Source organism: Poeciliopsis prolifica, unplaced genomic scaffold (genome assembly GCF_027474105.1).
Source record: "Poeciliopsis prolifica strain line A6 unplaced genomic scaffold, Auburn_PproV2 SCAFFOLD009, whole genome shotgun sequence".
Classification (NCBI taxonomy): domain Eukaryota; kingdom Metazoa; phylum Chordata; class Actinopteri; order Cyprinodontiformes; family Poeciliidae; genus Poeciliopsis; species Poeciliopsis prolifica.
Genome location: NW_026562384.1, coordinates 3,516,748 through 3,538,217, shown reverse-complemented (window position 1 = coordinate 3,538,217; position 21,470 = coordinate 3,516,748). Strand labels below are relative to the sequence as shown.

The window sequence follows — 21,470 nt, the reverse complement described above, 5'->3', positions numbered from 1 at the left end:
GCCTCAGCGGTGTTTTTGTCTGCGGTATGTTTCCGATTGTCTGTCAGTGTTTTATATCAACATTTTTAAGACAAATAAAAGACGTAGCTATTGCTGAAATATCCACTCCCCGTTAACGCTTTACAGATTTTATTTTTGGCTTTGCAACCAAAAACGTACGTGCTAAATCAACAAAAAGTAGAGCTCGTTTTTTTTTTTTTTTTTTTTTTGTGACGTTAACAAAAATAGTTTTACAAATGTATGCGAATAAGAATTTGAATAGTGCGGCGTGCCTTTTCTTATCCAGCCCTTCCGAGTCAAGACTTCACAGGATCTCCTTTAGGCAGGAGTCGCAGGCGCACGTCTTTATGTCTCCACTGACCAGAACCCGGAAAATTTTTTAATCTTAATCAGTCAGGGATCATGAAGAACATCTGTAAATAAAAAAAATACTTAAAGCAGTCAGATTTATATCTGACCTGTTCCATTGTAGCTCTGGTCTCGTGTGGATTTGTTATGATTTGCATTAGAGACATAAAAGTTTGATGGTTGTCCTGTCTGAACTTGTGTTTATTTTTTTGGCTATATCTCTAAATAATAATCTCCTCATCGGCTTGTTTTCAGATGATGGCTTGAATCACGCTCTGTGTCCACAGCCTGTTTTGTAACCTTACTCCGCTTTAAACTTCTCCACTTCCTGACCGGTCTGCAGCGTTTCTTCATGCTGCTTGTTTGCTAACGTTATTTAACAAGCGTTGGGGGTCTTTTGTAGTTGGGTTGCTAAAAACACAACCAGCTGATTTTCAGGCAAGGATGGCAAAAATTTAATAACAAAGAAGAAACAACAACAAATATCTGAAAGTAACTGTCATAATCTATATTAACACATTTTTTCTTATTTTATTTTGGATTTTATAAAATTATTGAGTCTTACGACTCTGTCTTGATTGAAGAAATTGACACTAGCCCTCTTATGAACTAAACATAAGAATGGAGGAGCATTGCAGTTGAAGAGAGGGCCGTGGCCTCCCCAGGCCCTCCACTTGGGGTTGCCCCTGCTGTTCTGGATTGTTTTTAATCAGAATTAAAATGGATCTTTTTTTTTTCAGAGTTTTCCCTTCATAAGTATCAGTGTAAACTAACTTGTGCTGCTCCATTGCCTAAAATCTCATCGAGACGTCGCAATTTCTAATTTGACTGCTGGTGTTCAATTGTTGGAACATTTCACTTCTTTTTATCTCCCCTATTTTCAGTAGCATGAGTTGCTGCATGTGAAGAATAAAAAAAAAATCTTCTCCAAAGACAGATGATATGACACGATGTCCTTCTCTAATAAGTTCGCTGTTGTATCAGTCGTCGCCGTGTCGTACAGGCTGCAACCGCTTCCACACACACACACAAACGCACACACACGGTCCTCAGTGTCTCCCTCCTGCTATCAGCATCATGAGCGTGTAAGTGATCCTGTCTTTGTGAGGTTAATTGAAGGCAGGAGCGCTGACTGTCTCAGACATAATCTGTCTGCGTGAACTGTGTGCGTGTGCCAGAGTGTGTGTGTGTGTGTGTGAAAGAAAAGAATGTGTTCAATGTGACTACACTGGTTCTTTTTATATATATATTGGTACAATAATGCAAGAAGAAACCCACACAGCGACTCTTCTTTATCCCTACACCTGCTCCTTCTCCACCTCAACTATAACCCCCAACAGAGATTAGCTCTGTGTGTGTGTGTGTGTGTGTGTGTGTTTGGTAAGAAGGGTGGGTGTGTTCCTGGGGATTTGGGGTTTACAAAAGAAACAAAAAAAAAAGCAAGAGCGATGCCATAAGGCTTGCTTTTCTCCCATATCAGCTCTTATCAGGGCAGTCATTTTTGACAGGAGAAAAGGCTTTTATCTGCAAGAAACTGTGTCCGTCTGGCCTCAGCACGCAAACACACACACACACACACCCACACCCACACGGGGTCTGACAGGCTGGATCTCAAACACGCGCACCCACACAGAGCAGGTAATCGGCTCACTAGCGGCGTTAGGGGGTCAGAGAATGGGAAGAAAGTGCTCTCGCCGAGTGTATCCCCCTCTTTGACTGGATTAGAGCCCACCAGTATTCAGTCCAGGTGCTCCGGAGGGCCACAGGGCCCACGCAGGGTTAACGTTCCCTGCAGAGCGAGTCCACATCCTGCTGCTCTGCTGTCTGACAGAAACGCAGAAAAGGGGAACTTCAGACCCCAACCTGGAGGAAAAAGCATTAAAACACAAGCTCCTTATATAGATATAAAAATCATGTAAATAAAACAATTGTTTTTTTTAATGTTTGTTCTTAATGCTAATCAGACAGGCGGACAAAGCGCCCTTTTGATTTTTTTTTTATGTAGGTTTTTTTTTTGTCATGTAATGTGCAGCCATTTTTTTTTTATGCCCCCACCTGTCAAACGTCTGTTCACGCCCCTGCGTTACCATAATTGCCCCCTCCACCATGTCATTCTCAAATGCGAGGAGTTTCACGTCAGCGCGTTTCTGTGGCTCAGGATGACAGAGTTGATTCATCAGCGAGGGAACAGGAAACACGTCTCGCTCCGCGATCACTTCCTCTTCCCTTTCCGCGCCGCCGTTCGCCTCAGAGCCATGCAGAGAGCGGGAGCGCCCTCTGCCGGTCGGTCGGGGGCAGTGAATGAACAGATACTTGTCGGTGGCGTCATTTTATACCATTTTAGATCATTTTAGACCATTTTAGACCATTTTAGATCATTTCAACTGAAAATGTCAGCTGTGATCGTTTCTTGAAAACATTTTTTATTGACCTCTGTGATTTTGTGAAGGCCGTAGAGATAAATGCAGTAAATAAACACATCAACATGGCGTGCAGATTGTTCCTACCCTCTGCATTTTTAGGTGTGTTTTAATGTTGTGATTTTGCCAACATGTTTCTTCTGACTGGCAAAAAAACAATGTTAATATTTCAGAGTGATCCTGACTGTTAATCTGACAGAAAATCTGTGCAGGATGTTAAATCTTAGGGTGTTGGAAGGAGGCCCCATCATAGATAAACATGCAAAAAAATTAAAAAATACAAAGATGCTAATGATCAATTTAATGAAGGCTACGCCAAGAGGAAGGGTCGTATGGTCAACACGTCGCCGCCCTGAAATGATTTTACCGTAGCGCAGTAAATACTCCTTTAAAAAGCTTGCTGGCGTTTTGCCTCACCTCTGCTTTAATCTGGCTTGTCGTCCGTTGCCAGTGTCCCATAGACGTGCAGAGCAAACAGAAACCACCGCGTAACAATAAATACAGTTTCTGACAGTCCCAGTGCGAGGCTTCCCTGGGATTTCTCTTCCTTCGTTTGTTTTCCGTCTGTCTTGCTGTCACTCTGCCTCCTCAGATCAGGCGCGGTGAGTTTTCCCGCAGCTGAAATGTTCTCCGAATCAAACGGGGCTCAGCTGTCGAGCAGCTTTTCTTTTCTGTCAGCAAAGTCAAATACTGTCAATTTGTTGTAGACAAAAAAAAGAAAAAGAAAAGCGCCTTGAATGATGATGTTGAAGTCAAAGGTTGATTTTATTGACAAAAAAATGTTTAAAACATAAATAAACTTTACTCAGTTTCATAAAGTGAGCTAACCAAGAAGATCAAGGGAGTCGAGAAAAACTAAAGCAAGAACCTAAAAAAAACACGTCTAAGTGAAAGAGCTCTACGCCAGGGTGCCGAAGCTCAGTCCCTGAGGTCCACCATCGCCTTCATACCTGCATAATGCAAACATGACAGCAGTTTGATTTTGTTTCTCAAAATGATGTTTGCATGAATCACTGTGAGTCTCCTGAGATCGGAGAAGAGAAACACGCCGAGGTTTTCACGCGTCTCAGGAAACTTAATCTGTATTTATATGAAATAAAACACCAAGAGTTTTCTACTGCAGGTAGGAAACTAACTGCTCATCAACCCATCTGCACTTTGAAAACCCCGAGCTATCCCTTTAAGAACAAGATTTCTCTCCATTTATGACAACAGAAGCTTCAAGCGACTTCAAGCTGCATTTTTCTTCAATGTTTTCTGTTTCTAATGAAAAAAATATATATGAACAAGAAAAGACAAAAAATAATTACAAAATAGACTATATCGCAGCACATATTATATTTCTACTGAGGTTTAATTTAAACACTTATAACAAATGAAGTGACTTCCGGATGAAAGTGGTCATAGTGGATTTTGTTGAGGAGTAACACAGACTGGCACTTATTTGTGAAACATTAACAAATATAAAACCGTATATATCATCTCCCTTCCACTTCCTGAGAAACGTTGACCCCAGACCCCCTCCCCCCGATGAGCCGTGTCTTCGGCTCATCTGGCGGCGCGCAGCGCGCGGCCCGCCAGCAGGAAGAGCAGCCCGGACAGGACCTCCAGGGGGACGCCGGCGGCGGCCGCCAGGAAGGAGAGGCCGTAATGCACGGAGACCACAGCGTCCGGACACTCTTCCCCGTTCTCCTGAAGGACGTAGCTCCCCACGTCCGCCGCCTCCATCCAGAGCACGAAGAACAGCAGCAGGAGCAGGAGCAGGCCGGCTGCAGAGAGCGGGAGGAGGAGACACAGGCGACTGTCACCGTCTGCGTCTGCGCAGGCGGCGCGGCTGCCTGGGTCTTACCGGCTGCGATGAGGAACGCCCCGCCCAGCCGGTACAGTTTGCTGCTGGTGAAGGGAACGCCACAGAGCAGCAGCAGGCCTCCGGTCAGAGCCGAGAGCAGCCCGAACACCATCAGGGCGGTCCAGAACCCTCGGAACACTGCGGGGGAGCCCAGAGCAAAGACTTTCAAAAACCAGACTCCTTTCTTGGAGATTTACTGTGTTTGCCTCAAACGCACTCGAGATTTGGACTGAATTTGTTAAAGAAAGAAAGAAAAGGCGATCTGGCCTGAAACGATTCATCGTCACGAATCGATCCTTGAAATGATCGCCAGCTGATAATAAGTCATTGACGAGTGTAGAGACTCAAACACATTTGTTAAAACGTCACCATTACAGCAGTAATTAAGTCAAAACTGTACAAAAATGTGTAAGATTAAAATGAAAACTCTTGGTCTGTAAATGTGTTGCTGTAGCTTCTCCTGACTCAAATCCTGTCAAAGCTCTGAAGGAAGTTTCTAGGGAGTAAAGGGCTCAGTTTGGGGTCCAGTTCGGTTTTCATTGTGCTGTTACCTGCAGTAACATCATAAACTGTCCGAGGAACGAATCCCAGTGGGACCGGCAGCGGGAAGAGATAACCACGGAAACACGTCTTGCCCTCCAGCGGGGTTGCTGCAGGAGAAGCAAAAGGCAAAAAGAGTCAACAAGTTTCTCTTCACTCGGCAAAATAATAACAATAAAAATGTAAATATTCTTTAGTGGAGAAAAACAGTAAATCTCAACATACTGGCGAATGCGGCCAGGAGCGGCGGCGCCGAGGGCTCCACATAAAACCCACAGCGCCTGAAAAACCCCTCGTGGTGCAGAGTGAGCCTCGAAGGAGCAACAGTGACGGCTACGTGTGGCTGCGTCTGAGAGAGAAACAGGGACAGACATCACAGAAACAGACACTCGAACGTCTCTCTTTTCTTTCTCTCGCCTGTCGGCTTTTGTCGACAGACGTCGAGGAAAGCAGCTCCGCGTCGCTCCTTGCCTCGCGGCGTCAGACGAGGCCCCGGCTGCGGCCCGCTGCTCTCTGACGCTTCCTGGTGGTGAACGAGGGGAAAAACGCCCCACTCGCTTGGCAGGAGCATGATTGATGGCGCTGCGCAGCACAACTTTAATCATCGTCCTTTATCGAAAATGAAAGACTGTCGCCGTGGTGAGTTCACAGGGGGATTGGCTTTCATAAATATATCCATCTCAATAAGCTTTGTGAATTTCTCCACATGCTGCATGGAAGAATAAACTGGAAGATGTTGACATAGAATTTTAAGTTAGCACAATACTGCACAGGATAGCTTTGACACATATAAAATATAACATAGAAAGTTAAAGTACACTCTAGGTTCATATAAATTTAGATGAAACTAAAAACAACGGCTCAATCTCTGAAAAGCAGATAAATTCTTAAAAGGAGGATCAGACAGAAGAAACAGAAAACATAGGCCTAGACTCCTTGGATCTCTTGAGATAAGGAGCCTATATGCCAGGCAATTAACAAATTCCTGAGCATGGTTCAAAGTTCACTAGGATCTTAAAACTTTTTATAAATAATTTTATCTATATTAGAATTAACTATATTTCTTTAAGCATGGTTTTTAATTAGTTACTTATTAGATCCAAACTTATAGTCATTATTTAGCATTACATTGTGTGCAAGCTTGGTTAAAAATACAAACTACTTTCTTGTGAAAACAGTTTGAGGCAGAGATAGCGCTGCAGCTGCAATCATATATCAAACTGGACAGCGGCTGATACGAGAAGGGTTTGCCGTATATCTGCTTTTGGGGCTCTTTAGCAGGAGGTAATAAAATTAACATTAAGACAGCCCACACAAAGGAAAAGAACACACCTCCTAATGCATATATTTAAATGATGAGATTACGCATTCTATAAAATGATTTGGTTTACAGCAGAAGTTGGAATCTCTTTGTGCTGGGTGAGAGTTTTCCCGGAGGATGCATCTTCTGTCTTTTTTACTCAGTTCTTTGTCTCTGTTCTGTAATGTCTTGGACTTTTGATATTCTAGGTGAGATGATTATTGTAACATTCTTCTTGCATTGATTTTCTCTGGATAAAACTCTGAATATCTGAAGTCTGACGTCGTACGATTGCTCTTTTCTCTCTGCACACTTACACAGACACAGGAATTCGGGACTAAGAATTAATTAACGAGCTAAGATCAAGTTCTTCACGTTTTAATTCTTAACAAAGATTAAAGGAGTACTTTCATGATTTTGACTAAGGAGATCCATTGATTTGATAGTTCTGCTTCCTCTAAAGCCAGGAAGTCAGCTGTGGGTTGGCTTTTGACTTTTAGAAAGTGTGATCCGACGTGCAGAGAGAAGAACGGCATCGCATTTCAATTGAATTCCTCGGGTGATTCGCAATAACATACCAGTCGATATCGATTATTCTGACGATTAATCGATTGCGCCGGTCAGCAGCCAAAACCACTGCCTGCGGTTTTTCAGCTATTTTAGGGTCATTTTGATGACATGAATCCAAAAATCACATTGGTTTCGCTCCATCAGGTCGACTTTATGAACTTTGAGCATCAAAATGCGTGGCTTGCTCTCAGATACGGATCGTTTTCCTGAGATTCTGGATCAATGAGAGATGAGCAGGAAGAGAGATTCATCCAGGACTGAAGAGAGACGGAGACGTAACGTTCAATATACTTCTCAGTGCTTATTATTCAATTTACAGAAATCCAAGTTTGTAGCATTTAATTAATATGCTCTGTTAGAAAAGGAAGTGACAACGTCACTGATGTTTAGTCTTCGGACTAAACATCAGTTTAGTCCGAAGATCAAATTTTTGCTAATCAAATTAGAAAAAAAAACTGAATTCATCATTATATATGTGGCACTATGAAAGTGAGTCACAAAACTAGTAGCCCAGTAGCCCCCAATTTTGTTTTTGTGACGATCAGTCTCAGCCAGAAACTAGCATTAGAATTTATTAGATGTAACAATGTTTGTATTCCACCATCGGAGGGCGCTGTGTGCGGCAGCGGGTGATGCTCTGGCGGGCGGAAGAAGTTCGTCAGTGCTTAGAGGACAGCTTGTTGCAGCAGATGTTCGGAGCAGATTTGTAACCGCTGTACTTTCTTGTTGCAGGTAAGCTGAGCATTAAAATGCATAGCTCATAAAACCAGTAGCCTCTGATGGGTACGAAATGAAAGAACAAAGGTGCTTCAGTATAGCTGCATTACCGAACTAGATGTAGAGCCGCAGTTAGCACCAGGCTAAAGGAGATAGGCTAAGGAGCGAGGCTAACGGCTCGCGCTTGGCTCGCTTATGTAGGCTCAGTGGGTCGGCTTAATGTGTTCTAAAATGTGTTCGAAACTTATATATTATTTGAGTTCAGTGAGTTAATGAAAATATGTTTGTGTAGTTGTACGGTGATGTCAGTAGGGAGTATGTGAATTTGTTGGGGCGCTGTGTGCGGCAGCGGGTGATGCTCTGGCGGGCGGAAGAAGTTCGTCAGTGCTTAGAGGACAGCTTGTTGCAGCAGATGTTCGGAGCAGATTTGTAACCGCTGTACTTTCTTGTTGCAGTTTAAACTAAATAAATGTGCTACCAGAGGAGTGACCCGGCTCATCATTCTCTTCAGTGTAACATATACAAAAAAATAACAATTTTATTGTGTAAAATGCAATAGCATAGAATGTAGCAATGACGCATCTGCAGCTAAAATGGACGTGTGAAAAGCCCAGCTGTTTCTGCTTGACTTAATCAATACAGTGTATTGATAGCATGAATTAACTTATTAATAACTGGATGGCAAAAGGTGCTTAAGAGCTGATTTGATTTTTAGCGGAAATCAAAGTAGTCGTTTTAGGAGTTCAGGTTTTTTCTCTTCATCTTCAGTGCAAAATGTTTGTATTTTTAACAGTTTTAGCTTCATTGCTGCACTTTCTGTTGTCCTTCCAGCAAATTGCATATTTCAGCATCTGAAATATGATGATGAATCGATTACGAAATTAGTCGGCAATTATTTCAATAATCGATTTAACACAATTAATCTGGTTAATCATTTCAACTCTATGTGGACATCGTGACTCCTCTGCCCTGCAGACAGATGAGTCTTCATGCGGTCTTATATATTTTTTGTCTTTGCAAAGAGACTGCTAACGTGAATTTCCAAGTTTCTCAATTGGACTTTGTCTAGGCCACGGCAATCTAGCCCAGTGTAGTTCCTGCTCCATTTTTAATGTCGGCCTCAGTTTCAAGTCTTTTCCAGCCTCTGACATGTTTCATGTCTCTCACATCACTGCACTGTTTTTCTCTTCCTCCCATCGACCCGATCAGCTTCCTGATGCCGCCGCTGCTTCATGGTAGGGGCCGTAACTTCAGGGTGATGCGGAGCGTCAGTTTTACCAGAGCTGTGGGAGTATGGGGGCCTGAAATGCAAGTGTTTGCCATTTTTTCCAGATTTTATTGATCAAAAATGTTAAAACGTGTTGCTGGTTTTCTTTTACTTCATAGTCACAGTGATGCACGACACTGAGTTGTTCTATCCCTTAAAAATTCCAACTCAATCTCCAGAAGTTTGTTTTTTCAGAGACGTCGAGACGACTCAGCACCACCTGCTGTGGGGCTCGGAGTCCTGCGCCTCCATATTTATGGATGCGCAGCGCTACATAGCTTCTCTGTGTCTTTAAATATCCTAAGAGACGTGTCTTGCACGCCACTGTTTACAAAACATCTGACCAGCTTCCATACTAGTCTTTTTGTGGTTGTCATGTAATCCTGGGCCGTGAAAGCGGGCCGTGTCTTTCTGTTGTGACAGAGATCTTGAACGAGGCGTGGCAGAAAGACGGCGGCCTACCTTTGTCCTGTTTGCGTCTTTGCTCCGTGTCGGGTGGGGTGTGGTGGGCTCGTGAAACTCACAGTCGTCTACGGCTACCAGCCAGTAGTCTGTACTGAAGGCCACGAGGAAACAGAGGGTGCCCACCAGCCCAAAAGTCCCCCCGGCCAAAGCTGCAGCTCCTATTTTCATGTTCCGAAACTTTCTTTGTCCGTCTTCTGAAGAACTCAGGTCCTCACTGTTGTCCTCAGCAGAGCTTGATTCTGGAGCATGAAATTCTTTCTCGGTCGGCTCTCTTCCAATCCGTGCTGGTGTTAAATTTGCGTCGCTGTGGACCAGAGGTCACGTTGACGGAATAGTTTCCGTATTTGACCAGTTATCTTTTTAAACGACGGGAAAATTTGAAGCCGTCTTGTAATTTTGACAGGTTATAATTAACACCCTCATAGACATCGCAGACTTTACGCAAAGAGTTCATTGCAGAGGGAACTAAAATCAATCAATAAAACAATCATTTCTGAATATCATCTCATGGACTCTGAACTAAATGCGTCTCTCTGACCGGGAGCGTTGGAGGGTTATGGACCGGACGCTTTGGAGCATCTGGTTAGGAACCGCATTCAAACCTTGAACCAAGAAAAGTTCAAAGGTTTGGATCAGACAGATCCAACTGACCGATGAACCAGCGTAGATTTCTCTGATGCAAACCAGGAGGAATTTGTGAGTTAGTTTAGGGCTACAAAAGATATGTACTTTGTCTTAAGCTCATCATTATATGTTTATGGTCACACTGAAGAAAACCCATATTGTGTAGCAATCTGCTGGCGTCCTGTGCAACATTTCAGACAGAAATATTAGACGGATCAACACTTTCCGATGCAGTAAGTGTCTGTTTCTGACTGTTACATCGTCAGCGTTCTGCCTGACCTGTGTGAGATCTGCTGAGTCGCGCTCTGCCTCTGTAAGACTTGGAGGACTCTCCTTCCGCCTGCTGACACTGGAAATAACAGAGAAAGGAAGCAAAGACGTAGCTTACAGTTACAGAACCAGAACCAAACGTGGAGAAGCAGCATTCAGCTGCAAACCACCAGAAATCTGGAATAAACTTCCAGAAAACTGCAAAACAGCTGAAACACAGAATTCCTTTAAAAAAAAAGACTAAAACTTTTTAGATTTGCATTTGAGCCACAAAAAAATTGATTATTTACCAACATATTGGAGGTGAACTGATGATTGTGATGATGGCATTTGTCAAAGTGTAATGATAGTTACTTGGTTTCTCAATTGGTGACTGTGTGTTGTTTTCATGACTTTTTATTTTTGTGATTTTACGAAGTAAGGGACTTTGATCTGCCTTGTAGCTGGAATGGGCCGTACACATAAACTTGACTCATTTTCAAATTCTCCTAATTTCTAAATAAATTGCCACCATACATTCTTTAGAATTAGATCGTCTTGTGTTGATGGTGTGATTTAATCGTGTTTAAATTTCATTCCTATACATAAACAGACATATAAAGCGCTCTGAAACTGAAATGAGCTTCTCTTGGAAACCTCGCTGGGTTCTGTTCTGGTCACCTGTGGGCAGAGCGTGCTTCTGCTACAGGTGTGTCTCTCCGGAAGGCTCCGATGTCTGTGCAGGGCTGTCTTCACCGAGGCGTCTTGGTGCAAGGTATGTCTGCTGTAGGCTGGAGTCTGCTGCAGTCACATTTCACACACTGTCACGTTTATTCTGGCTGGACGCAGGGAGGAACCTCAGAGGAAGGCTTGCAATCTACCTTCTTGTTAAAGTTTTGAAGGTTCCTGGACAGAATACGCCTGATGCTGTCCATTTCCTCCGGCAGGAGGGGACGGCCGCCGGGGCGGGGGTCCACTCTGAAAGGAAAGGTGCGAACGTTCATGAAGTGTTTTCTTTTCAGGGATAGTAATTGGGGTTTTATGTGAGAATGGGGATGTTTGGTTTCTATTAGATGAGAACACCAATGATGACTATGTATTTTATTGTTCAATAAAATACTAAAAAAACCATAAAAGTTGTATGTTAAACAATCAGATGTTAGCAGTTCAAATGAGTCCTCAGGGTCCAGAGTGTCAGACCAGGTCAGTGTAAAGAAAAGGCTTGGATCAGTTAGATCTCTTTTTTTTTTACATATAAATCTTGTTTTACAGCAGAATTCCTTAATAGTCCCACAGGAGTTTCTGAACTCCTGTAGGACTATTGGGCGGGTTCTACGGTGGTTCTGTCCTCTTACGGCGGCAGTGCCTCCTCGTCCCCCTGCTGCTCCCTCCTCTCCAGCTCCTGGTAGACTCTCAGGATGCTGGAGCGAGCCTGGTGATGCTCACCGATGAGGAAGCGCCGCAGGTACTTCTTGTTGAGCTGCTCAAACCTCACACAAACACAAACCGCAGGTGGAAAAAGTTTCATATTATAAATTATGTGCTGCCACTTAGTGGCTGTTTTGCGTCACATGATCAGAAAAAATACCAACTCTCCAGAGTTGGTTTAAAAAAAAAAAAAGGGGGGGAAATGAGAAAAACTAACCTGTCTTTCCAGTAATGTTGCCCCCAGTAGCCAACCACATCTTCTATTCCTGACAGCAGATGGTCTAAGAGCTAAAAGCAGATGTTTTATCTTCATTTCCAAACATCATACGTATTATTAAAATTGTCTTAACGTGGGACTAAATATGGTTTCCTTGTCAGTTTTGGTTAGTTTAATGGATTTAATTTGAATTATATTGTAATTATTTAAAACAGAAGCAATAATAAAGTACCTTCTAAAATATTAGAAGGTACTTTTTTTTATAAATATAAAGAAAGAGAGAGACACAGAGAGCGAGAGAGAGAGAGAAATATGATGTATGTCTAAGGATGCCAAATCAATTTCATGGAGACAAGATTCCTTTTTACTACGAACAAACATCCAGCGAAATCTGTCTCAGAGGACAGAGTAGAGACACAAAACACAAACGGGTCTCTGAATACTTTCTATTGAAGGAAAAGTAGTGTGTCATGGAGTTACTGATAGGAACCGCTACCAGAGAAAATGAGCTAAACAATAAGCTCTGAGTAGTAAAATCTATGAGATGAAAATCAGAGGGTATACTGTAGATGGTGGCAGCTGTAGTATCATTAAGTTTATGTTGGCGAGATTCGGAGTTAAACAGGAAAAGACGTGGCCAAGTGTCTCGTCTAACAGAGCATGAAGCTGTTGTAATTTCCATGAAGAGAGAAAAGTAGAAAACAGTCAGATAATGGCAGCAAAAAATACAGATAAACCAAAATTTTTAGAGCAGTAGGAAAGAGTAGCACAATAATAAAAAGGGCTCAGTGTGTCATGCATCCCACGTATATGGCAACATAACTCACAGTTAACTAAAGGCTGCTGTAGATTTCAGTTAGGGAGAAGATTCTCCTCCGGTTGATGCTATAAACTTTAACAGCCAGAGCTGCAATGGAGTGGATGAGGTCAAAGTGCATTCATGTATTGTGCATTTGAGAATCTGGGTAAGGTGTGAAAATGGCTTTCTGCAGATGGAAACTGCAGCTCAGCGGTTGAGCTGGATGGAAGTCTCACCCTGCTGTGGATCTCCTCGCTGACTGTAGGCAGAGCTCTCTTCTTCCTCTTCACGTCCAGCAGCTCCACCAGAGGCTTGATGGTCATCCCCTAATAACCAAGCTGCGTCGGTGAAAATCTTAAATCACCCCTCCTATTGATTGAGCTGTTGTGATACACACTACATTTATTTCTCACCTGCACAAAGACGGTAAAGAGAATGACCACAATGGTGGTTGTGATGAAGAGCCTCTTCTTTGGGAAGTCATCAATGAGGAAGACCAGAGAAAAGCAGATTGCTCCTCTGAGGCCACCGTAGGCGATGATGAACTGGTCTCTAAAGGTCACGGCGTTCCTCCGAAGCTTGTTCACCACAGCGGTGAGCAGAAGAACGCCTTACATATAGGGAAGACGTTTGAGCAAGAGACGTTCTTTAAAAGACTGAAGTAATTTCATACGTAAGAAATACCTGTGGCCCTCCAGACGAGGCAGAGCAGCAGGGTGGAGCAGACAAAAGGCCAGCTCCACATGTGGATGTCTTGTATGGTGGACACACCGAGGAAGACAAAGATCAAGGTCTCACTCACGCTACTCCACATCTTCAGGAAGTACTGGATGCTGGTGTTGCTGCGCTCTGACACGTTAGCCTCCACGTACTGTTTCATGGTCACAGCGCAAGTCACAATGCTGGAGAATTGGGAAAAATACTGATTAATTAAGTTAATATGGTAGGCTCAGGAGCAGGACCAGAACTCAACCAACCCTCCAATCATTCGTCTTTAACTCACTTCACCTGCAATTCCACTGCCGTGATGCTCTTTCAACACCCGCCCTCACTCATCCTACTTGAGTGAGTGAGGGCCCCCTCATTACCTCTTCCTTTTTCCATTCTTCATCCCTTCCTCCATTCTTCATTCCTTCCTGTATCCTTCATCCTTTCCTCTATCCTTCATCCCTTAATCCATTACCTCATTTCTTGGGAACCTTTGGTTCCTCCTTCATCACTTCCTCCAGATTGTCTCTAACCTGTTTCTGTTTCAAGTTCCATTCTGGACAGGATATTTTTTGAAGACTGTATGGAGACTGTAGAGAGACAGTCTCCATACATGTCTCTCTACAGATGACTCATCACTCATCCAATTCATCCAACCCATCCATCTCTTCCTTCAGCCAACTTTTTAAAAAAATCCTTAAATTCACATTATGTTGTGGTTCTTGCCAGTGCATCACAGAAGCCTTTATTAAGGGTTGGGATGACGGACATCAATACTCACGCCATGATTCCTGAGAAGTGAAGCATTTCTGAAGTCAGGTAGGACAGGTAGGAATACAAAAAGACAAAGAGGGGAGCGATGACCTGGGCTCTGGAGGTGAACCGTGAGGTGAGAGCTGCCACCAAGCCAAAGAACAGTCCCACGAAGAAGCCTCCCAAACCCACCACTATCAGCCTGCAGCCTCCCACCAGAACATCCAGTCCAGTCACCGAAGGCAGCCGCAGAAAGGACTCAAAGAGCTTGTAGAGCACCTAAGAAGTGGAGAAGTGCACTTCAGTAGGTTCTTCATGTAGAAAAAAAAACATTTTTGGAAACACCACCGACCACTGTGACGGCGTCGTTGAGCAGCGACTCTCCAAACACCAAGATGTGCAGCTGTTCATTGACATGCATCTCTTGGAAGACGGAGAGCACGGCCACGGGATCGACGGCAGCGATCAACGAGCCAAACAGCAGGCAGTGGAGCAGAGAGATGTCGCCCAGAGAGTCTGGAACCAGCAGGCAAACGCCGTACAGAGACAGGCCAATGCCCAGCACGTTCCATAGGGTTCCCAGCACCGCATACCTGCAGGTGGAGCAACAGGAAGGTCTTCTTCTCTCCTGTTTGTGGCTTTTGCAACTTCGCAAGTTACATCTTGGGTAACATATAACAATTTTATTCAAATCTAATCACCAAGCAGTCAAAGTACGAACCAGAGGATGGTACCAAGGTTTTCAAAGAACAGCTTCCCAGGCAGGAAGTAACCTGCATCTAGAACGATGGGCGGGAGCAGGAAGAGGAAGAACGCGTCGGCACTCAGAGTAGGGGGCGCAGAGTGGCGGACACCGTAGATCACCCCTCCCACAAGCAGGCCCACCATGATGAGGACGCAACTTTCTGGGACAACAGCTGGGACTCGACCGGACCAGTGGAAACCTGAGAAGATGACAACAAGAGTGGGGAACTCGAATGGGGTCAGCAGATTACTCTGACTTTCTATATTACCAAAAGCAAAGTTGTCGTGTGGTTTCTTTGTAAAATAAGAATAAAACTGTTTCAAAATCTGAAGTTTAAAACATTTGATTTACTCAGAGAATTTATTAAACCACATTTTGACTGATTTGGGCTATTAGGTCATGTGACAGGCTATGTTTTTGTATTAAAATGTTGGGATAAACTGAAATGAATCCTAGTTATCAGCTCAGTTTATTATTCAAATTAATTAAAAATTAAAATTTAGATGTAACATTTAGCAATCTGTGCTACAGGTCTATAATACAATCCTATTCCGCTCTATTTATCTGACACACTTGCCTGATTTTACTGCAGACCTTGACAAAAGTTGTGAAATTTTAACAGAATTTCAGTAATTTGGCTGCTTTGGCCAAATTGCTGAAATTTTTCAGTTGTACAATGTTTTGATGATTAACCAATAAATCAATCAAGTTTATTTGTACGGTACATTTCAACGACAAGGCAGTTCAAAGTCCTTTCAGGGCACTCTTGATAATACCCAATATTTACCAAAATAATGTTAAATTGTTGTTTCTATTGTTTGAAATGTTTTGTTGTTTAACTGGGATCAATTGGAATCTATGTACAGATGAATTGAAATGACTGGAGATTACATTTACCGTGAATTGACACTTTACATCCAAATCTGCCATCCTACATGACATTTGACAGTATTTCTGACATTTCACATTTCTCACCCTGAATTTGAGCTATTTTCCCCACCCACCCCTCCATCCTGTTTTCAACAGAGAGGCGCTGCTGTCGGCCTTACCCAGCTTGGCCAGTGAGGCCAGCATGATCCACAGCACGATCTCAAAGGGAGCTTGCACGTGGTGGTAGTCCAAGCTGAACACCCTCAGAGCACCGGGCGGATCCACAGATGGTCCGACGAGGCCGGCGTCAATACCCTCCGACGGGGGCTCGTCCGGGAGGGTCAGGGCCAAACAGGCCCAGAGATGCTGGGAGAGCAGCAGAGGGAGAGGCCAAAACGCAGCCATCCTGCGGCCATGCTGGAACAACAGGAGAGAGGCAGAGGACAGGGCAGGGGTCAGAGAGACAGAGGGCGGGCCAGCAGCTCGTGTACTTCCACCAAAACTGTTGAAGCCACGCAAACGCTAATGTGCACAGGAATCCCTGAGCTGGCAGCGACGTCGGTCCAACGGCTCAGAGCGCAGGTGCTGCTGCTCTCTGCTTTGTTTCTGTCCCGTCGGCGCAGTTTGAAATGTGTTCTCTGCAGTCACAGCCCGTCGATTAGCAAAAGCTTCGCCTGAGTTACAGCACCAAGTGATCCGGAGAACAGGGACGTTGTTATCTCCCAAAAACAGCCAAAACCCAAACACTGGAATTTCATCAATCAGGGATGGTGACGTCTATGCAGAAGTAATTATTTTACTTTAGTTTATTATTTTATTTGTAAACACGTTCTACCCAGCAGTCTGAATTTTTATGTTAAGGCGCTGAGGCCCAACAAGTGAAGAGTTACAATTTTAGTCATGATTCTCCAAAACAGAAACATTTATTTAAAAGCAGGATGGAATGTTGCATATTTTTTAGCTGTAATTCACACAAAGTGGTACGTGACTGTGGAGTAGAGAGAAGAGCATTTGGGGTTTTTATCTACAATGAACATAAAATGCTAGCACAGAATTTCGTGGTATTTTTTTGGGATAACAATAAAAGCGTCGATAAGAAAGTATAACTTCTTCTCTCAAAATGGATGTGTGTTTGAAGACATTTTCTCCAGTTTCCTCTCCAGTTACATAGAAAATCCTGATTCCTGTCACCAGACTGGAAACGGTGACAGCATTTAATCCTAATTTTGAATTTAATCACATTTTTCGAGGCACAGTGTAGTAAAAGTAACAATGCTGACACCACAGACACCTTCAGGTGTTTTCAAACATCATGAATTGGATTTGTTGTCGTGATAAATCCAGGTTCTCATCATGACGAGACAAGAATGGTTATCAACACCATAAACGCCTACGCCTGGTTTCTCCCGTCGCTCCGGCAATAAACATGCTCAAATAAAGATAAACAAAGAAGAAAATAAATCTTTCGGTCTAATTTTATCTGTAGATGCTTTATCAGTATACAGTTGTTCATGTTGTTTTCTAGATCATTTTATTTTAATACTCTGATGCTGTAATTCCCCCCAAAGACTCTTATTTTATTTTATTCTATATAATCAACTTATAAATATTTTTCCCAGTTGTTTTAGGATTTAAACACCCAATACATCACACTAACGTTTGTGATATAAATCACCAAATTGTGCAAAAGTGCAAAGACCTTAAATACCTTCAAGTTTGTGGATGACATGCAGCTAAATTACTTTAAAAACTAGTTTAGTTAATAATCTGCTTGTTTGTAGATTATTTCTAACTAGTTGGTTTTCTTTGAAAGCGGCTTCAGCCAGAAACATGGCTCAGCTGTTGGAGTGATGGAGAAATGAAGGGAATGTTGACGACTGCACCAAATTGAATCATCTTTAACATCCCTGCGAGCACAGTTTGATGAAAACAGGTGAGCTGATACCAAATTCAAACCGGTTCCTCGTGTTCTCACTGTTCTTTAAAACTCGTTTCGCTCCGGGGTGGACATTATCTCTCTCCAACTCTTTGTCTTTGAATTTAATTTTTAGCTGACCACAGAATTCACCCGCCACCATCTCCGGTGAGACGTTGCACGATTAGTCACGTCTAATCCGCTAATCACAGGCGAAACCTTGTCGAATCTCTGTTTTCCATCTCTGAGAGCAGCGGAGTCGAAGCGCCTCAGGCTTTAACAGTGTTGCTGCATGCTACTGGATCACCGTCTCCTTGACTGCAGAGAACCTGGCTGTGAGGATTTTAGACTTTTAGGTTACTAATCTAACTTAAGCAGTCGAATCCGCGGTAAGTCTTGGTATAATTGCTCTCCTGGACGTGCGGCGTGCCTCATGGTCCTCTGCAGGTTGCTTTGATTCAAGCTGGCTGGGGGGACATGGAGCCCGCATGCCAGGTCTCAGCGAACACAACCCGCTTTTTCTTCTGTAGCTCACGCTGATCATGCACCGTTCGAGGCTTCAGTTCGATTCAGTTTGATGTCATGAGTCTGAGAAGTGCTTTACATTTACGATTTCAAACCAGCTGATTGGTGCTGTTGGTGGCTCAGAGTTGAATGTTTCTAATGAGCAGGAAGAGAACATGAGATCCCCAAAAAGCCGCTTGGCTCTTATGTTGCATCACAAAACACAGAGAAAACACTGAAGTGGATTTAACAGGAGCTATTTGATCGCTTCATTATTTAGAACTAGCATTTTGCTGGTTTTAATTAGTTTTCAACCTCTGTATTGATCCCTCTGAAACCCATCAGTAATGTTGAAATATTGATAAGGTGAATCTGTGAGAGGGAGGCCAGGTCTATTGGCCCAGTTTAAAATCAATCACAGATTATTGGTTATTTGCTGTGACGTATTTGTGAACAAATTTAACTCAAACACAAAGATTACGCCATATTGTAGCCATGGTAACGCAACAATCAAACTAACAAGATGACTCTTTAAACTTTTACAAAGTAAACTTCCTAATTAAATCCTAAATGTAAATTTTTTTCTCAGCTGAATCCATTAAATAAAATTTAATAACATTGTGATTCTCTATAAATGGATGGTACAGGGTTAGATTTATGGTCTGTGTTACATATAAACCATTTCTGAGGCCCCTGAATGCCTGGGGCCCCTGAATGTCTTGTGGCCCCTGAATGGCCCCTACCAGCAACAGTCTTATAATTCTAGATCTCAGAGGTGCTAACATCAAAAAGTTATAAAGAGTTAAACCCCTTTCAGCTTTTTTTTTTTAATCTATAAATCAGTCTCCAGCCAAGTTGTTCTACAGGTTAAATAAATATTATTAGGACTTAATTAATAAAATGGCAGCAAATGTGCTTATTTCATAACTTCATAACCTTTGACCTTCTCTCCTCTGGTCTGTTTAACAGCTACAGTCTCAGATCAACTCATCCCTCCAGGACTGTCAGCAGCAGAAACAGCAACTTTATACCTGTTGGGAAAAATATATTACATTTGCTTTGCATTGTCCCCTGATGATGGCAGTGATATAGTAATACAGGTTGTTGCTATGTTGTTGTATGGTGGTTTTGTTCAATGTGCCCCTTTTTTAAATTTGAGCCCCTGGCCATCCAAAGGTCTCTGCACAGCCATGTAATGGTTACTAACTTTTGCTAAAAACAATTGAAAAAAAAAAACACTGAAATTTAAAAAAATAAAATTTCGGGGGGAGCGGGGGTTCTTAAGTCTTATTTTGGCTTGTCAAAAATGACACTTTAGATTGTAAAGGTTGCAGACCTTTACAATCCCAAAATGTATATTGAAGTTTGTAATAATAATGTGATAAAACATGTGAACATGAGCTCAGTGTGTTGATCTGTGACTGAATCAGTGAGTGGCTCCCTTGTTCTCCACCACAAATCTTCACCAAATATTCATCTACTTGGTGTATGAATAATTTCAATCAGCAAAATATGTGCAGATTCTAAGATAAAGTTGGGAAAAAAGCGATGATTTATTCATGTGTAAAACACCAAGCAATAACTGACTCTGAAATGTCTCCTAATTTAATTTAGCAATGCCTGTGAGATTCATTTTATTCAATGTCTTGTCAGTTCACGTAATACCAGAATCAAACAGCAGATGGCGTGTGGAAGTTGCTCTGATCCAGTGGGCAAGAAAAAGGCTTTGCCTCATAAAACACACTGATCCAATCCTTTTACATGTGGCGTAGAGGTTTAAAAAATTGAATGTCAGGCACAGATATTAAAAAGAAATTGTGTATTGTGATTTTTATTACTTGGATGGATTGTTCCCTTGAAGCTGAGGATTGTCCACCTCTGAAATCCTCAGCATAGGAGAGCTGAAGGTAGATGAGCAGGGCGCTAAGTTGTGGGTGTTGAGATAACTAACTTTATCGCCACTGTCCCCCCCGGATCCGTCCGCCAGACTGGCCTCCAGTGAGTACGGCCCGTGCGACTGGCAGCCGGGCTGCGGCGGCGGCACCAGGCCGTGCAGGAGGCTGTTCCCGAAGTGGGAGTCGCATCGGGCCAAGTTGTCGGTCAGGTGTTGCATGTAAACCTCCTCCAGCTGTTTCTCCAGCAGCCCATTCAACAAAGAGTTGGACATGGGCTCCAAGCCGGACAGATCCAAGCTGTTTTCGCTCGGCCCCATCACCAGGTAGCCCTGGTCTGGCATGGACTCCTGTTTGGCCTCCGTCTGAAGGCCCGCCTCATTAGGCTGAAAGTGAAAGTCCTCTTGGTTGGCCACGGTTCTGGGGAGGTGGTGTGAGATGCGGCCCGAGTCGGCCACCTGCAGGTCTGGGTAGTGCTCCAGGAGGCTGCAGTCTTCGACGCAAATGGGTGGGAGGGCGGCTGCCGGTGAACACCCAGGAATCAGGAGGCCTGGAAGCTCGGACGCCACTCTCAGTCCCTGGGGTTTGTTGGGGTCCAGCTCTTCCTGGTTTGACTCTGATCACAGAAAACACACTGAGTGATTCCAGTGTAGCATTCACTTTCCCTTAACCTGTCCTTACCAAATTTCAAATGTAAAGATTTAGTTGCCTTGAGTTTAGAGAGTTGTGCAGTTTGAAAGTAAAGAGGATGTGGATAGTGTCAGAAGCAACAAGATAATGTAAATTTAAAACTGCTAGTGTCTGTTGGGAAGATTGTATCTGGCAAAAGAGGAAGCACTGCAGTCACACTGAAGCGGTGCAACTAGGAGAAAAAGCAACACAAGATGAAAGTGGAATAGTCCGTTTTAAGATTGCCAGATTCTACTTCCAACAATGAACCGCAGTAACTAGTCCACCCACCTTCTTCGGTCAAATGTCTCTGTGGGTTGACAAAGTTCGGCTGAGGGACAGAACAGCTGAGCGGGTCGGCACATCGCGTGCTCGTCTGATATCCTTTCCTTTTGGAAGCCATGTGGAACTTTCTCTCCTCCCTGTAGCACATTAATCTGAGAAAACCTTCAGCCAGCATGACTCCCGGAATATCCTCTCCTCTCCGCCGTCCTTTCGTCTCGTTTCAAGCGATAATTTCAAATCTTAATGACGGTGTTACGGTTGCAAGTGCAATGATGCAGCTCTTTTGCCCTGTTTCACTTCTGCATTTGAGAACAGACAGCCCCCACCGCTCACTTC

At 43.4% G+C, this 21,470-nt stretch overlaps 3 protein-coding genes across 3 annotated transcripts; all 3 read right to left on the bottom strand.

Moving 5' to 3' along the window:
• Window positions 1–3,509: 3,509 nt before the first annotated feature.
• Window positions 3,510–9,685, bottom strand: LOC129362445 (transmembrane protein 182-like). Its single transcript, XM_055033963.1, has 5 exons — window positions 9,474–9,685; window positions 5,383–5,506; window positions 5,169–5,267; window positions 4,618–4,755; window positions 3,510–4,537 (listed from the first exon to the last, which is right to left on the bottom strand). Exons 1-5 carry the CDS (start codon window positions 9,642–9,644, stop codon window positions 4,317–4,319), a joined length of 753 nt encoding a protein of 250 aa, XP_054889938.1. The 5' UTR covers window positions 9,645–9,685; the 3' UTR covers window positions 3,510–4,316.
• Window positions 9,686–10,362: 677 nt separating this feature from the next.
• LOC129362707 (sodium/hydrogen exchanger 2-like) lies at window positions 10,363–20,166 on the bottom strand. Its single transcript, XM_055034412.1, has 13 exons — window positions 20,127–20,166; window positions 16,049–16,286; window positions 14,976–15,198; window positions 14,607–14,847; window positions 14,283–14,533; window positions 13,478–13,695; window positions 13,207–13,403; window positions 13,030–13,119; window positions 11,995–12,065; window positions 11,705–11,839; window positions 11,231–11,327; window positions 11,031–11,150; window positions 10,363–10,449 (listed from the first exon to the last, which is right to left on the bottom strand). The coding sequence occupies exons 2-13, from the start codon at window positions 16,272–16,274 to the stop codon at window positions 10,363–10,365; spliced, it is 1,956 nt and encodes a 651-aa protein (XP_054890387.1). The 5' UTR covers window positions 16,275–16,286; window positions 20,127–20,166.
• Window positions 19,887–21,398, bottom strand: si:dkey-237j10.2 (uncharacterized protein LOC568721 homolog). Its single transcript, XM_055033962.1, has 2 exons — window positions 21,141–21,398; window positions 19,887–20,796 (listed from the first exon to the last, which is right to left on the bottom strand). The coding sequence occupies exons 1-2, from the start codon at window positions 21,307–21,309 to the stop codon at window positions 20,123–20,125; spliced, it is 843 nt and encodes a 280-aa protein (XP_054889937.1). The 5' UTR covers window positions 21,310–21,398; the 3' UTR covers window positions 19,887–20,122.
• Window positions 21,399–21,470: the final 72 nt, after the last annotated feature.

What these genes read in the sequence shown, in the direction of transcription:
- LOC129362445 (XM_055033963.1), bottom strand. Translation starts at nt 9,644, where the DNA reads ATGAAAATAGGAGCTGCAGCTTTGGCCGGGGGGACTTTTGGGCTGGTG. An exon ending in AGTTTATGATGTTACTGCAG is followed by an intron (nt 4,756 to 5,168) that starts GTAACAGCACAA and finishes GCTCCCCCGCAG; the next exon opens with TGTTCCGAGGGTTCTGGACC. An exon ending in GGCGTTCCTCATCGCAGCCG is followed by an intron (nt 4,538 to 4,617) that starts GTAAGACCCAGG and finishes CGCTCTCTGCAG; the next exon opens with CCGGCCTGCTCCTGCTCCTG.
- LOC129362707 (XM_055034412.1), bottom strand. Translation starts at nt 16,274, where the DNA reads ATGGCTGCGTTTTGGCCTCTCCCTCTGCTGCTCTCCCAGCATCTCTGG. An exon ending in GGCCTCACTGGCCAAGCTGG is followed by an intron (nt 15,199 to 16,048) that starts GTAAGGCCGACA and finishes TCATCTTCTCAG; the next exon opens with GTTTCCACTGGTCCGGTCGA. An exon ending in GAAGCACGCTCTGCCCACAG is followed by an intron (nt 10,450 to 11,030) that starts GTGACCAGAACA and finishes TGTTATTTCCAG; the next exon opens with TGTCAGCAGGCGGAAGGAGA.
- si:dkey-237j10.2 (XM_055033962.1), bottom strand. Translation starts at nt 21,309, where the DNA reads ATGCTGGCTGAAGGTTTTCTCAGATTAATGTGCTACAGGGAGGAGAGA. An exon ending in GAGACATTTGACCGAAGAAG is followed by an intron (nt 20,797 to 21,140) that starts GTGGGTGGACTA and finishes TTCTGTGATCAG; the next exon opens with AGTCAAACCAGGAAGAGCTG.